General features: G+C 37.5%; 2 protein-coding genes across 2 annotated transcripts; one reads left to right on the forward strand and one right to left on the reverse strand.

The window, feature by feature from the left end:
- Positions 1-489: 489 nt before the first annotated feature.
- Positions 490-1095, forward strand: LOC131618721 (uncharacterized). The gene has a single exon (XM_058889888.1). The coding sequence runs from the start codon at positions 490-492 to the stop codon at positions 1093-1095; it is 606 nt and encodes a 201-aa protein (XP_058745871.1).
- A 5577-nt stretch (positions 1096-6672) lies between these two features.
- Positions 6673-9706, reverse strand: LOC131620352 (probable aminotransferase TAT2). Its single transcript, XM_058891405.1, has 7 exons — positions 9103-9706; positions 8307-8646; positions 8000-8218; positions 7628-7687; positions 7294-7449; positions 7071-7164; positions 6673-6988 (listed from the first exon to the last, which is right to left on the reverse strand). Exons 1-7 carry the CDS (start codon positions 9357-9359, stop codon positions 6870-6872), a joined length of 1245 nt encoding a protein of 414 aa, XP_058747388.1. The 5' UTR covers positions 9360-9706; the 3' UTR covers positions 6673-6869.
- Positions 9707-14017: the final 4311 nt, after the last annotated feature.

Raw genomic sequence — 14017 nt, forward strand, 5'->3', positions numbered from 1 at the left:
GAGGTGAATTTAGTGGAAGCGGGGGAGTCAAACAAGGATACTCAACATTTTTTATCGGCAAGTCCTCGCAGCCAGGACTACCAGGACCAATGAAGATACTTAGCTGGAATTTCCGGGGCCTGAGCACCCCGAGAGCGATTCCTAACTTGCGCATTTTGGCTCAAAGGTACAAACCAGATATTTTCTTTGTCTGAAACCTTAACTAACTCTCAAAGGTTGGAACGTATTTGAGTTAATTTGAGATTCGAAGCATCCTTATCGGTGGATGTTGTGGGAAGGAGTGGTGGAATTGCGGTGTTGTGGATTAATAGTATAAAGTGCAGTGTATTAAACTTTAACAGAAATTGTATTGATCTCCTTGTTCTAGATGATGTGTGGGGTGATTGGAGACTTACTTGCTACTATGGGTTTCTAGAACGTAATAGGAGAAGATTGGCGTGGAATATGATTCGGGAGTTACATGGTATGTCGTAACTTCTGTGGTGCATCATGGGTGACTTTAATGATTTGCTGTTCCAAGATGATAAACGAGGCCCGCATCCTTACCCTAATTGGTTGTGTGTTGGGTTCCAGGAGGTTATGGGAGAGTGCGATCTTATTGATATCCCTCTAGAGGGACATCCTTTCACTTGGACGAAAAGTCGTGGTACGACGCATATGATTGAGGAACGTTTCGATAGATCCCTTGCCAATCCGCAGCGGTTGCAGTTATTTCCGACCACGAAGCTAATCAATCTTATTGCTACGCATTCAGACCATAGCCCTATTTTACTAAAATGTGATACGGTTCAAATTCGTCGCAATAGAAGATCGTTTAAGTTTGAAAACTGGTGGTTAAAGGAGGAGGGGGTGCAGAATGTGGTGCAACAAAGTTGGGTTGCAGTGAACCATCAGTCTGTCTTCGGGAAACTCGCAGACTGTGCTTCTGACCTTGATCGGTGGAACAAGTTACGTACTCGACAAAACAATGATGACAAGGACCGTCTTCTTGGTATATTGCGATGTCGTGGGTGTAACGACCCTGTATCCACTGGTCAGTATATGGAGGCTCACATGGAATACAATAATGTTCTTATACGGGAGGACACGTACTAGAGACAAAGGGCGAAAACTCAATGGCTCCGGGAAGGTGACCTTAATACTCAGTTTTTCCATAGGCCTGCAACTATTCGGCAGAATTTCCAGCGCATCAAGATGCTTATAGAAGATGGGGGAGAAGAGATTCATTATTAGGAGGGTATGTGTGACACTGCCAAGCGGTATTTTGACAACTTATTTGAAGCTAGAACAGGTGTGTATGAGCCAGTTTTGAATATTATTCAGCCTATGATTTCAGAAAGTGACAACATCCTCCTTACAACGCCTATTATGAAAAAAGAGCTTTTCTAGGCTCTATCTCAAATGCATCCCGATAAGTCTCCGGGTCCAGATGGGTTTAATCCGGATTTCTATCAAAATTTCTGGGAAGTTTGTGGTGATGATATTTTCAATGAAGCTAAGTTGTGGTTGAATAGAGGTTTTTTTCCAGATAAGCTTAATGACACCAACATCTGCCTTATTCCTAAATGCAGCAACCCAACTAATATGAAGGATTTGCGGTCGATCTCTCTGTGTAATGTGGTTTACAAGATTGTTTCAAAACTTCTGGCCAATAGACTTAAGAAGTGTTTGGTTGAGTGTATTGGGGAAGAGTAATATGCTTTTGTGGAGGGAAGATCTATTCTTGATAATGCCATGATCACGTTTGAAGTTATCCACGCCCTTAAGAGAAGGACTTCAGGGAACAATGCACAATTAGCTCTGAAGATTGATATAAGTAAAGCCTATGATAGGGTTGATTGGGGTTTTTTGAGGGGTATGTTAGTACAGATGGGTTTTGCGGAGGGATGGGTTCGGTGGATGATGATGTGTGTATCGTCGGTAAATTATTCTGTTGATAGCAGCTTACAAAATACCATCCTGGAAGAAAATCCTCATAATGTGAATCATAGACTCAATGCCAAATCCTTCAAATTTAAAACCAAAGCAGCCATACTAAACCTGGACAAACCAACCTTAAACAAATCCGTATTCCCAGAATCATTCACCCTACACTTCAGAACAAACTGAACCAACCATCATATGCAGCTTTAAACCTTGACCAAAATAAAACTCCCCCTGATCTAAACAGAGAAACCGAACAAGGAGAGAAGAAGAGGATAAGAGATACTGCTCCAGTGGAGGAAACTGAGGAAAATACATCAAACATTCATTTTTTAATTGCAAGTCCCGGTAGCCAAGACTGCGGGGACTAATGAAAATCTTAAGTTGGAATTGTTGGGGTCTGAGCAGCCCGCGTGCAATTCCTAACTTACGTAAGCTTGCTCAATTTTACCAGCCAGATATTATCTTCTTATCGGAGACGCTTGCTAAAATCCGCAAATTAGAAATAGTCAGATTATCGTTGAAATTCTCAGCCTGTTTAGTTATTAACGTCGAAGGTAGAAGTGGTGGTTTGGCGCTTCTTTGGAAAAACACAGCAAAGTGCAGTGTGCAAAATTTTTCTCGTAACTTTATCAACATTCATGTTAAAGATGACAGCAAAGGAGAGTGGCGGTTAACCTGCTACTACGAATATCCAGAATGAAACAAAAGAAGACAAGCTTGGGATATGCTGCGGGAGATTAGCACTATGTCTAGTCTTCCGTGGTGTATAACTGGCTATGCAATGGATTTAGAGATATTGTCATTGATTGCAATCTTGTCGATATCCCGTTAGAAGGACACCAATATACATAGGTTAAGAGTTGAGCAACTGACCGTATGGTTGAGGAGAGACTGGATCGTGCGCTTGCAACTCTATCCTGGTTGGAGTTATTCCCATCTATTAAGCTTGTTAACCTCATCGCAACACATTCGGATCACTCCCCAATTCTTCTCTCGTGTGAGCTAGCCCCCCAACATCGTCGTCACTATGCTTTTAGATTTGAAGATTGCTGGTTAAAGGAAGAAGACATAGAAAATGTAGCCCGACATGGGTGGCAACAGGAAAGACCCTATGATGTTACACATCAAATTATTGCCTGTGCAAATGAATTGGTAACGTGGAATAGTAGAAATAGAAGAAGATAGAAGGAGGAATTTGAACGTCTCAAATCGGTCATGGATGCATATCGTAGCTTCCAAGATTTGGAAGCGAATTCTCGTTTCTTCGAAGCCCAAAGTGAATATGATAAGGCCCTTTTAAAGGAGGACCTCTATTGGCGTCAACGAGCTAAGATGCACTGGTTTCGAGACGGTGATTGTTACACCCGCTTTTTCCATCAATCGGCTACGGTGCGAAGGATATTTAAGCAAATTAATTTGTTGAAGAATGAGGAGGGTACTGAAGTTACATAATAGGAAGACCTATGCAATGTGGCAAAGAGTTATTTTGAATCGCTATTCAGGAAAACAACAGGGAATTATGATGAAGATCTCAGTTTATTTCACCAGGTGATTAATGAGGAAGATAATGTGAAGCTGCTCCACCCAATTATGCAAAGAGAACTTTATGATTCTCTTTGCGACATGCATCCTAATAAATCTCCCGGTCCTGACGGTTTTAATTTGGCGTTTTAAAAACACTTTTGGAAACTCTATGGTAGAGATATTTGGCTAGAAGCAACATAATGGTTATCCAGGGGTATTTTTCGTCGTCACTTAACGACACCAACATTTTCCTGATCTCGAAATGCACTAACCCGCAAAACATGAAGGAATACTGCCACATCTCCCTCTGTAATGTTGTGTATAAACTGGTGTCAAAAACTCTAGCCAATAGAATGAAACACTTATTAGATAAATGTGTAGCATAGGAACAATCATCTTTTATTGAAGGAATATCAATTCTCGATAATGCTATGATTGCCTTTGAGGTAATTCATGCTCTCAAAAGACAGACGCGCGTGGTGATGTCCATGGGATACAAATCTGTAAAGGGGCATTTAAAGTGTCCCATATATTTTTTGCTGACGATTGTTTTTTGTTTTGCTGGGCATACTTAACCGAAGTGAGAAATATTATGAAGGTGATTAAGTTATATGCGGAGGCTTCAGGTCATGAGATTAATCTGACTAAATCAGAGGTGCTTTTTAGTCGTAATTTATCAAAACCAGCTCAGGAGGATCTTGCTAGTACTATGGGAGTTTTCCATGTGTTAGGAATAGGGAAATATCTAGGTTTACCTTCTATGATTGATAGAAGCAAGAAGGCTACATTCTCATACATTAAGGATCAAATCTGGAATAGGATTATATCTTGGAAAGGAAGGTCTCTATCTAAAGCGGGTAAAGAAGTTATGATCAAATCTGTCCTTCAGGCTATTCCTTCCTATGTTACGAGTATATTTATTCTACTAGAGACGGTAATCCAAGACATTGAAAGGATATTGGATGCGTTTTGGTAGGGTGGTGGGAAAGATGGTGGAGGAATTCGATGGATGGATTGGGATAGGTTAGCGTGCCCTAAGGAGGATGGTGGTTTAGGCTTTCGGGATTTTAAAGCATTTAATATGGCCATGGTTGCAAAACAAGGTTGGTCCTTACTCTCGAGACCAGATGCATTTGTTTCTAGAATTTTCAAAGCAAGGTACTTCCCTAATAATTCCTTCTTTGATTCTTCTCTTGGTTATATTCCGAGTTTTGTTTGGAGGAGTATTTGGAAATCCCAAGAGGTACTAACACTAGGGTGCAGGTGGAGTGCAAGTGGAGTTATAATCAGGATGTTAAGTCTCTTATCAAGTAGATTTGCGTTTATGGTAGATGTTATTTGAAAAACTGGAATGACTATGTCTGGCATAATGAGCAAAAAGAAGAGACAAAATTGGGATTAAAAGCGGTGCACATATGGAATGATTGGTTTCTATTGAGAATAAATACAAGTGTGAGTGTGGATAATAGTCCCATATTGGAAATGCATGTGTTGACTTAAGCATATATAAGTGGGAGAACCCACTCACCTATCACCTTAAAGTTTCAGGTGGAGAAGTGGTGTGTCTCCCATAAAGGTGTGTTGCTCAAGTGAAATGTCTTGGAAATTAACAATACTCCCGACTCGATCCTCCCCCGATTGTTACGCTAACAAATGGTATCATGAGCATTTGGTTCGAGAAAGGGACCGACTTACTTGTATCGAAAGTATCTCCACATGATCGTTGGTATGTGTTCCGCATGTGAGTAGAGTGTCCCGTTGAAGTGTGTCTAACGACGGTACAAGTGTAAGTGGAAGAAAAGTTTCCACTTGAGGGGGAGTGTTGAGAATAAATACAAGTGTGAGTGTGGATAACAGTCCCATATTGGAAATACATGTGGTGACTTAAGCATATATAAGTGGGAGAACCCACTCACCTATCACCTTAAGGTTTTAGGTGGAGAAATGGTGTGTCTCCCATAAAGGTGTGTTGCTCAAGTGAAATGTCCCAGAAATTAACAATGCTCCCGACTCGACCCTCCTCCGATTGTTGCGCTAACAGTTTCAAGCTCAGGAAGACTCGACAAACAATGTTCAACCTCATCATGCTTTAGAATGGAGTCCACCTTCTGTGGGTTGACTTAAATGTAATGTGGACGCGACTTTTTAATAATAATAACAACAATACTAACAGGGGGTGGTGTGTGCGTAACCACCTTGGCAATTTTATCTATGCAAGTATTGCTTGGGATCCAGGAACTCTTCCCATCTTTGAAGCTGAAGCCTTGGCACTTAAAGAGGTTATTCTTGGAGCTATATCCTCGCACTTGGAGTTTGTGATTTTTGAAAGTGATTCCCAAATAGTGACACAAGCTATCCATTCCAATAGAAAGGACGATTCCGAGTTTTGTCTTATTTTTGAGTCTATTGGTAGTTTATTACATTTCTTTCCAAACTTTGAGGTTAAGTTTGTTAAACGTCAAGCGAATTCGATTGCTCATTCTTTTTCGAGGACAGTCAATTCTTGGACTCAACATAGTATGTTAGTTTTGACTACTCGTTGTATTGAACATCTTTTGATTAATGAATTATATTGATTTTGTTGTGATAAAAAAAAAGATTGTCATGTCTCAAATAGTCAAATTATTCATAGAAGATTCCATGGAATATAATAAGATTAGGTAGAAATTGTGATATGCAAATTGTATTTTTTATGATCATTACTGAATTATTATATCATAATGCTCAAACTGTTCCGTGTACAGCATGATTTGTAATAATGATGAGGAAGATAATGGTTGATCAATTATCAGACTGTCGTGCTCTTTTCAAAGTGAGGGACAATTGTTGCAATGTAAAACCCATTATGACAAAAGAAAGTATATACTTTCTTGATGCTCTCGGACAGGATAAATGCTGCAGGTGTATGATTTTCCTTGAATGATTATTATTGTGGTCCTAGTAGTAGTACTATTATATCTGTCTACTGCGAAACACTTATAAAGGATATCTTGGAGTTATTCAAAAAGTTATGGTACAGTGGTTGTTTTTCTCCCTTACAACAGTGACCGCAAGCTCGACCGTTTTTAAAACTTCGGACATGTGTATTATCATCGTATCTTGTACAAATATTCGTATTATTGGTGATATGTATCGTTTCTCGCCGGCTAGAAAATAAATGATTGAGTGGCTTCTTCAATCCTACTATAGAAAAGAGTGTGTACATGTGATGCTGAGATTAGGTGACATTAATAAATTGTTCCTATTTATCGAGAAAAATAACACATCTGTATATTATGTACTATTTGAATACAAATCTTCCATTCTTGCTTTGTAGTGTAGTAAAAAGAATGCATAATTCTTTACCAGGAGACAGAGTCCAAGGGCTATAACACATGCTTAGTAGACTCCTTATTTTGTTTATTCACCATTGTTTGTTTTTACTGCTCTCTCGCGTATCTTTGAGAGAAATCTTTTATCCTTTTCATACCTTCTCTGAGAGCTGATGGATCAGCAGCAAAAGTGATACGAATCCAATCTTTTAGCCCTACCGCAGTTCCTGCAAACAATTTTGAATTTTGTTTTGATACATTCAAAGTTCACTAGCAAGCAAGATTTACAAATGATTTGCATGATTGTACCTGGAAGAATGATAACAGATTCCTCCTTGGCAAGTTTGAAACAGAAATCAATATCATCACTAATATCTTCCAGAAGCGAAAGGTTTAGTTCCACCTGCATACCATGTCATTCAAGAATAAATAAATAAACAAATAGCGCTTTGCTTTTATAAAGAAACATGTTATGTGTTCTGTTATGTTCTGTTGTCCAAAAAAGTAAATTCTGGCTGAGTTTCTCACTCACCATCATAGCCATGGACCCTTGTGGTTTGCAAGGGAAAGAAAAACATGGAATATCTTCCATCTCTTGGCAACATATATCCGCGGTAAGCCTCAAACTGTCAATGGTTTTTCTGAAGAAAACCTCTTCTGTCTGTGTAATTATGCGAGGTACAGCCGCCTGTCAAACCAAAACTCCTATCAATCATATGGATGAAGTAGATGAAGACATGAAATTATGACATCAATCAATGCTTTAAGTAGATTTGAGTTGCTTCAGTTAAATTACAACATTACTATTAATGAAAGGGGACATCACATGAATCGTTTGTGTCCTTCAAAATAGAGAATTAAATAACCTGGATGAAGGTTGCCGGGCCTCCCAATAAATCAAAGTACTTTTTGATGCGCTCTACTACCTGCATAAGAAACTTTCGGTCAGGTTCTTGACTTATCATAAAGAACAAGATAGAATTGGATTATAAGCAATTGCGGTCATTTATAGTTGGTCAACTATAAGGTTTTCCAAAAGAATTTGCGTATACCAACACTACGTTAGTCTGACCGAGTGAAACTGGAATCAGATCCCTTAACCAAGGTCCTGGTTTTGAGCCTTATAAAGGCCACTAGCTAGTCATAATCTTCAGAAAAACACTTGTAAATGATTATTCTAGTAGCATGAACACGGGAGAGTAGTTTAGAAGGATGGATGCAATTAAGAGAGAATTAACCTTTGGTTTTCTGAAAGTACCAGATGGATCATTTGTCACAAACCAACCAAGCCTCCATCCAGGTACTATCCATCTCTTAGACAGGGATCCAAGAGTTAGAACAGGAACAATAGACCCAAAAACCCCCATAGGCACAAAAGGGTTATCCCCAAATGCAAGATGACCATAAACTTCATCAGCAATCACAATTGTTCCAAGCCTTTTTGCCATTTTTGCAATCTAAAATATTCAAAAAACAAACTTATTAACTCTTCCTGTTAAATTTAATGCTGTCATTGGAGCCATATACTAACTATTACTAACAAACCTTCTCCAAATGATGATAAGTGTATACATTTCCACAAGGGTTCCCGGGGTTTATAATTACTATCGCGACCGTGTTCTGATCTGCGAGGGCTTCAATAGCATCTAAATCAACCTCCCAACCTTTTTCAGGCAACAGATCATAATGTCTCACTTCAACTTGTCTAAATGCAGCACTAAGTTCATAGATTGGGAAGCCGGGCCTTGGTAGCAAAATATTTGCACCGGGCCGAGCAAGCAACGCAACCGAAACATCAATGGCTTGTGTGCATCCACAGGTTATAAAAACATCATCAGATGATAGCTCGTAAGGGAGGTCATCCGACAGATATTTGGCAATTGCCCTGTCACCAACATCCAAAGCAACTTTAATTAGAATCAAAAATGATATTTTTACACACAAATTTGATAACAAATTTCGACCATGATTTCCAATTTTCAATGTTAATGCAATTCAAATATGCAGTTAATTATGCTTAGTAGTAATTAATAAATATATCAACTGTCACAACTCATTAATCAACCACCAAACCTAATTAACCACAACTTTAAATGTCATTAACTATAAATTTAAATTTTCAAATGTTTAAATATACATAATTAATATTCTAAATTATGAACTGACGAGTTCGGGGAGGGAACTAGTGTCCCAATTACCGGTTCCCTTCCTTTTAAACTTAAACATAAACTCAGTCAAATGCGGGTTTTCCCTGACAAACTCGGGGCGGATGCCCCTTGTGTTGCCATGTGTAAGGACAAGAAGCAAATAGCATAGAAAAAGAGAGAAAGGGAAAGATTACCTTCTGGCCTGGAGAAGACCAGGAGTGGGAGCATATCCATGAAACTTGGCAGAATGAAGTGCATCAGCAACAGCTTCTTCAGCAACCTTAGTGCTAGGGAAACACGTGGAGAGAGTAGGGTCACCCATTCCGAGAGAAATAACTCTCTTGCTATTATTCTCATCAACACTTTCCATTAGAAGACTCAGAATACCCTTAATTGTGATAGTTGAATTTGCTTTGGATTCATGGTTCATTGTTCCAACGCCACTTTCCATGCGACCTACTTTTGAGTTTTTGAGATTGGTTCCTTTTTTCTTTCTCTCCTCTGGTACTAGTATATATGCACACAAATATAGTAATGGGTTTGTTCAGAATTTATGAATTCAAAGTTTGGTTTCATCAAGACCACATGTTATGTACGTTGTTGTGCTGCACACATGAAAACAAAAGTTTGGAAGTTTGTTATACTTATTTGTTTGAGTCTAATGTAAAATGCTACAACCGAGTTTAAGCCTTTATTTATTTTCAATTCAATAAAACATGTGGAAGGAAGATAACCATCATGGCTATGATTTCAGCCTGACATTATTTATTTCCTATATGATTTGATAACTATGTGGCGACTAGGGTGCCAAAATGTCCTGTTCCCACATTATTTTTTATTTACTCATATAAAAAGGGTTAGATAGATGTGTTGAAACTCTTTTTAAACATGAATAAATGGTATGATGTGGATTTGAATATGTGTCTTACATAGCTACCAACTCATTTGAATTACCAGGAAAAATGTTGAAACTTTTATTTTATTTACAAGAATCTTCACTAATTTGCTAATTGAACCCATCAATAATTAAAAAGAATTCAAAAACAAAAATTATTATGCAACGGCTTTTTAATTATACATCTAAGACATTTCATCACATAAAAAAAAGTTTTTAAGAGTGTTGAATCTTGGAATAGTGAATGAATCCCTTTGAATATTTTACATGTCACGCTGGCCTGACTTATCCTCTAGCCTCTTACATTGTTCTTAGGCTTATTGGATTATGGGTTGGTCTCTTCGAGAACTCAATTAAAGGCATCTCGTTCCACTGTCTCTCAAGCACAAGGCTTGAGAAGGGCGAAATGGTTTAAGCTAGGTAGAGGATAAAATATTAATGAGCGAGAATTGGAGAAACGAATATCTAAAATAAGGCCTAAGGGCGAGTCTCTCAAATAAAGCTTAGAGGTGAGTCCCTAAAGTGTGATTTGTAACAACCCTATTTTATTTTCGTATTTAAACTATTAGGTGTTTTATTTATTTAATTATTATTTATGTGGTAATTGTTTATTTGTTGTATTTTGGTGATTAATTGAATATGGGTGAATTTAATTAAGTAAGTGATCATGTGAATACTAGTAGATATCTAATAATGGGCCTAATTAACTAGAATGAGAGTTGGATGGGTTAAGCCCAAATGAAGAGAAGAGGAAGAGAAGAGGGAAGTAGATTCTTGAAGAGGAAGGAATAGAAATTCAAGGTAAGGGTTAAAATCCAAGTTCTTATAGGTTTATATGATTGGGTAATGTTGTGTATGCTTTCTATTCTTCAATTTCATGAATTTAGAAAATGTTAGGGTTATGTGAAATCAATTGGATTTTGTGATTTGTTCATGTTCAATGTGTTATATGGATAACCCATGGTTAGAAATATGTTTAGGAACCTTATATGTGTGCTAAATTGCCGAGAGGGGTAGAAAGCATCCATGCATCGACCTATGAATCTCTCGCGTCGACCTGAAGATTTCCATTTTTGACAGATTTTGTAAAGACCGTAATTTTTAATCCGTAACTCTGTTTTATGCGTCGTTCAAAGTGTTAGGAAGCTAATGAGATTATCTATATGATAATAGTATAGATTTGGTTAATGTTGAATGGTTTCATTTTGATGTTAATATATGGATAACATGTGATTACTTATGTGTGCATTATGAATTAATGACTTGTGGCTAATATTTATAGATGTGTTAAGTGATGTGATATCCATGATATGTTGGAATGAATATATATATATATATATATACTATTTGAATGTGTCTTGTTGATAATGATCATTTAAATGTGTATGTATCGAGATGTGGATTGAATAATGATAATGCTAGACTTGAATACATGTGATCGATTGATGTATGTTAAGTGATGCATTGTTTGGAAGTGAAATCATGTTGTGTATATTGTGAAATATTGGAAAGATATGATTGTGTAGTTTAAGAGATAGAGATCGTCTTAAATGCATGAGTCTTGTTTTGTTGCACACTTACACTAGCATGAGTCTTTGAAAGAGGCAATGTCGGGTAATCTCGTGGAGATTATTTGCTTATCCCAAACCTAACGAGTATGAGATTTGAAAGCTTAACGAGTATGGGTTTTTGAGGTGGTTATCTAGTCTGTAGAGAATGACAATCGACTTACCGGATATGATAACAGAGGGATCCACATGCATATCACATAGAGTCACACTTGAGTCGCACGTGTCGGTGTGAAATGTTGTTGTGTGTGATTATGTGATATGAATATGTGAATATGAATTTGATTGATATGCATATATGTGGAATGATGAATCATTTGCTATGATTTGGGGAATGTGTTGTGAATGTGATATATGTGATTGATACATATTTGATGTGAAATGTGAAATATATATATGTATGGATGATATATGTATATATGTAAATTATTGATATATGATATTGTGAACTTGATTGTGATTCATAATTGTATTACAATTGTTGTTTTAGTAATTGGATATAACTACTCGAAGCTTGGAACCTGGTTAAGTGAGTTAAACATGTTAAACTTGAAATGAAGTATATAAATGCATGTTTCTAGAAGAGTGGTGAAATTTGAAATGTATTCTTATTGTGTTTTACATTTCCCACGTGATATTTATCTATAATAACTTGAATTCTCACCCTTCTGTTTGAATGTTATCCTTTGTTGGTAACGTGCGGGCTCTGACGAGTAGAGAGTTATCCGAGGATATAGCCAAGGAGCTTTTGTTTATCTTTTGTTAGGTATTGAGTCAATGCTCTAGTTATGTAACACAAGGGGTATTTGAACTCATGTTTTGTTTATTTGGATGTTGTCATCTTTTGTATTTGGATGGACTTTGGATATGATGTTTAAAGGCTATGTTGCCTAGATTATTGAGATTTCATTAACATGAATGAGTATGTTACATTGAATTGGTAGATGAATATAGTATAGGATGTATTCATTGAAATTGTTGAATTGTATTTCTTCCGCGTGCGTTGTGCATATTTGAGAAAACATGAACATTCATTTGGTGTTACGATATGATCGGATGCATGTTGGTGTATTTGTTTTAGGTTTTCATTGTGATGAAAATGACATGTGACGCCCTTTTATTTATGCATGATTACTCTGTGAATAATTCTTTATATATTTGGGGTTTAGAAAAGGGGTGTTACATGATTAGGGTGAGTCCCTCAAGTGAGGCTTAGAGGGAAGCGAGTTCCTCAAGCAAGAATGGGAGGTGAGTCCCTTAAGTGTGATTGGGGAAAGTTCTTCAAACAAGACTTAGAGGGTGGCGAGTCCCTCAAGAGAGGCTTATAGGGCAAGTTCCTCAAGTGTGATTGAGGAAAGTCCCTCAAGCAAGAATTATAGGATGAGTTCCTCAAATGTGGGAAGCATGTGAGGCATTTAATGCTTTGTTATGGTGAGTTTGTCTTGGGAAGACGCATATATTATGAATCGCTGATTAAATTTCGTGCGTTAATCCTGGGTCGTAGTTTTTCTTCCACCCATTAGCATACATAACCTTACTACTTGTTAATGATGCCTACACGGTCTAGGTGTTTGGCCTTATGAATGTGTGATTCTTGATCACACTTCTCATGCTTCTCTTCACACGCATTCTACATTCCTCTAATGAATTGTTATTCTTGAGCTCTTCTTCTCCAAGTCTAGTTCTTCCATCCTTAACCCACCTCCACCAGCCCAAACACTCGGGTATTGAATTTTATTCTCATTTATCTTTTTTATTTATTTTAAATATGACGATTATTAGGGAATTATATGAAATAAATGTTAGAACAAGATTTGTTCTGATCAATATTCTTAGTTTTGATGATAACAAGGATATGAATTTTGTGTGAGATAATGTGGTACTCTAATACATTGCAATTTCCCTTTCAGGAAATATATAAAGAGTATGCACAAATCAGCGCTCAGAAGCTTTGTCTCAGAAGGTTCAGCATGCAACATCAGAACATGGTCTGGCAAGACATCAGAAGATGGTCAAGGCAGAATCAGAACATGGGTCTATGGAAGCATCAGAAGAACTTGAGATCAGAAGCAGAAGCACTGAAGTTCTCATGGTATCACGCTCAGAAGCACTTCAAGGTCAGAAGACAAGAAGATGCTATGCACCAAGCTGTTTGACTCTGATGATATTCAAACGTTGTATACACAAACATCAGATCAGAAGAAAGTACAGGTGGCAGGCTACGCTGACTGACAAAAGGAACGTTGGAAGCTATTAAAGGCAACGTCAGTAGACACAGCGTGAACAAGGCTCGAGGTAGTTGACAAAAGCGTGAAACATTAAATGCAATGCTGTACGGAATACGCAAAGCATTAAATGCTCCCAACGGTCATCTTCTCAAGTGCCTATAAATTTGAAGTTCTGATGAGAAGCAAGGTTACCAATCCTGAACGAACTTATTCTGAAAAACTTGCTGAAACGCTGTTCAACTCAAAGCTCAAAAACTTCATCTTCATCAAAGCTCACTACATTGCTGTTGTAATGTATTAGTGAGATTAAGCTTAAACGTTAAGAGAAATATCACTGTTGTGATTATAGCTTTTCAGAAGCATTTGTAATACTCTTAGAATTGATTACATTAATTTGTAAGTAACTAGAGTGATCAAG

Source organism: Vicia villosa, linkage group LG7 (assembly GCF_029867415.1).
Source record: "Vicia villosa cultivar HV-30 ecotype Madison, WI linkage group LG7, Vvil1.0, whole genome shotgun sequence".
Lineage (NCBI taxonomy): Eukaryota > Viridiplantae > Streptophyta > Magnoliopsida > Fabales > Fabaceae > Vicia > Vicia villosa.

Bases quoted from the DNA above. Each gene is read 5' to 3' on its own strand.
- LOC131618721 (XM_058889888.1), top strand. From the start codon at position 490: ATGGGTGACTTTAATGATTTGCTGTTCCAAGATGATAAACGAGGCCCG.
- LOC131620352 (XM_058891405.1), bottom strand. From the start codon at position 9,359: ATGGAAAGTGGCGTTGGAACAATGAACCATGAATCCAAAGCAAATTCA. The intron at 8,647-9,102 runs GTAATCTTTCCC...TGTTGGTGACAG, and splicing joins GGTCTTCTCCAGGCCAGAAG to GGCAATTGCCAAATATCTGT. The intron at 7,688-7,999 runs GTTAATTCTCTC...TTTCTTATGCAG, and splicing joins GTACTTTCAGAAAACCAAAG to GTAGTAGAGCGCATCAAAAA.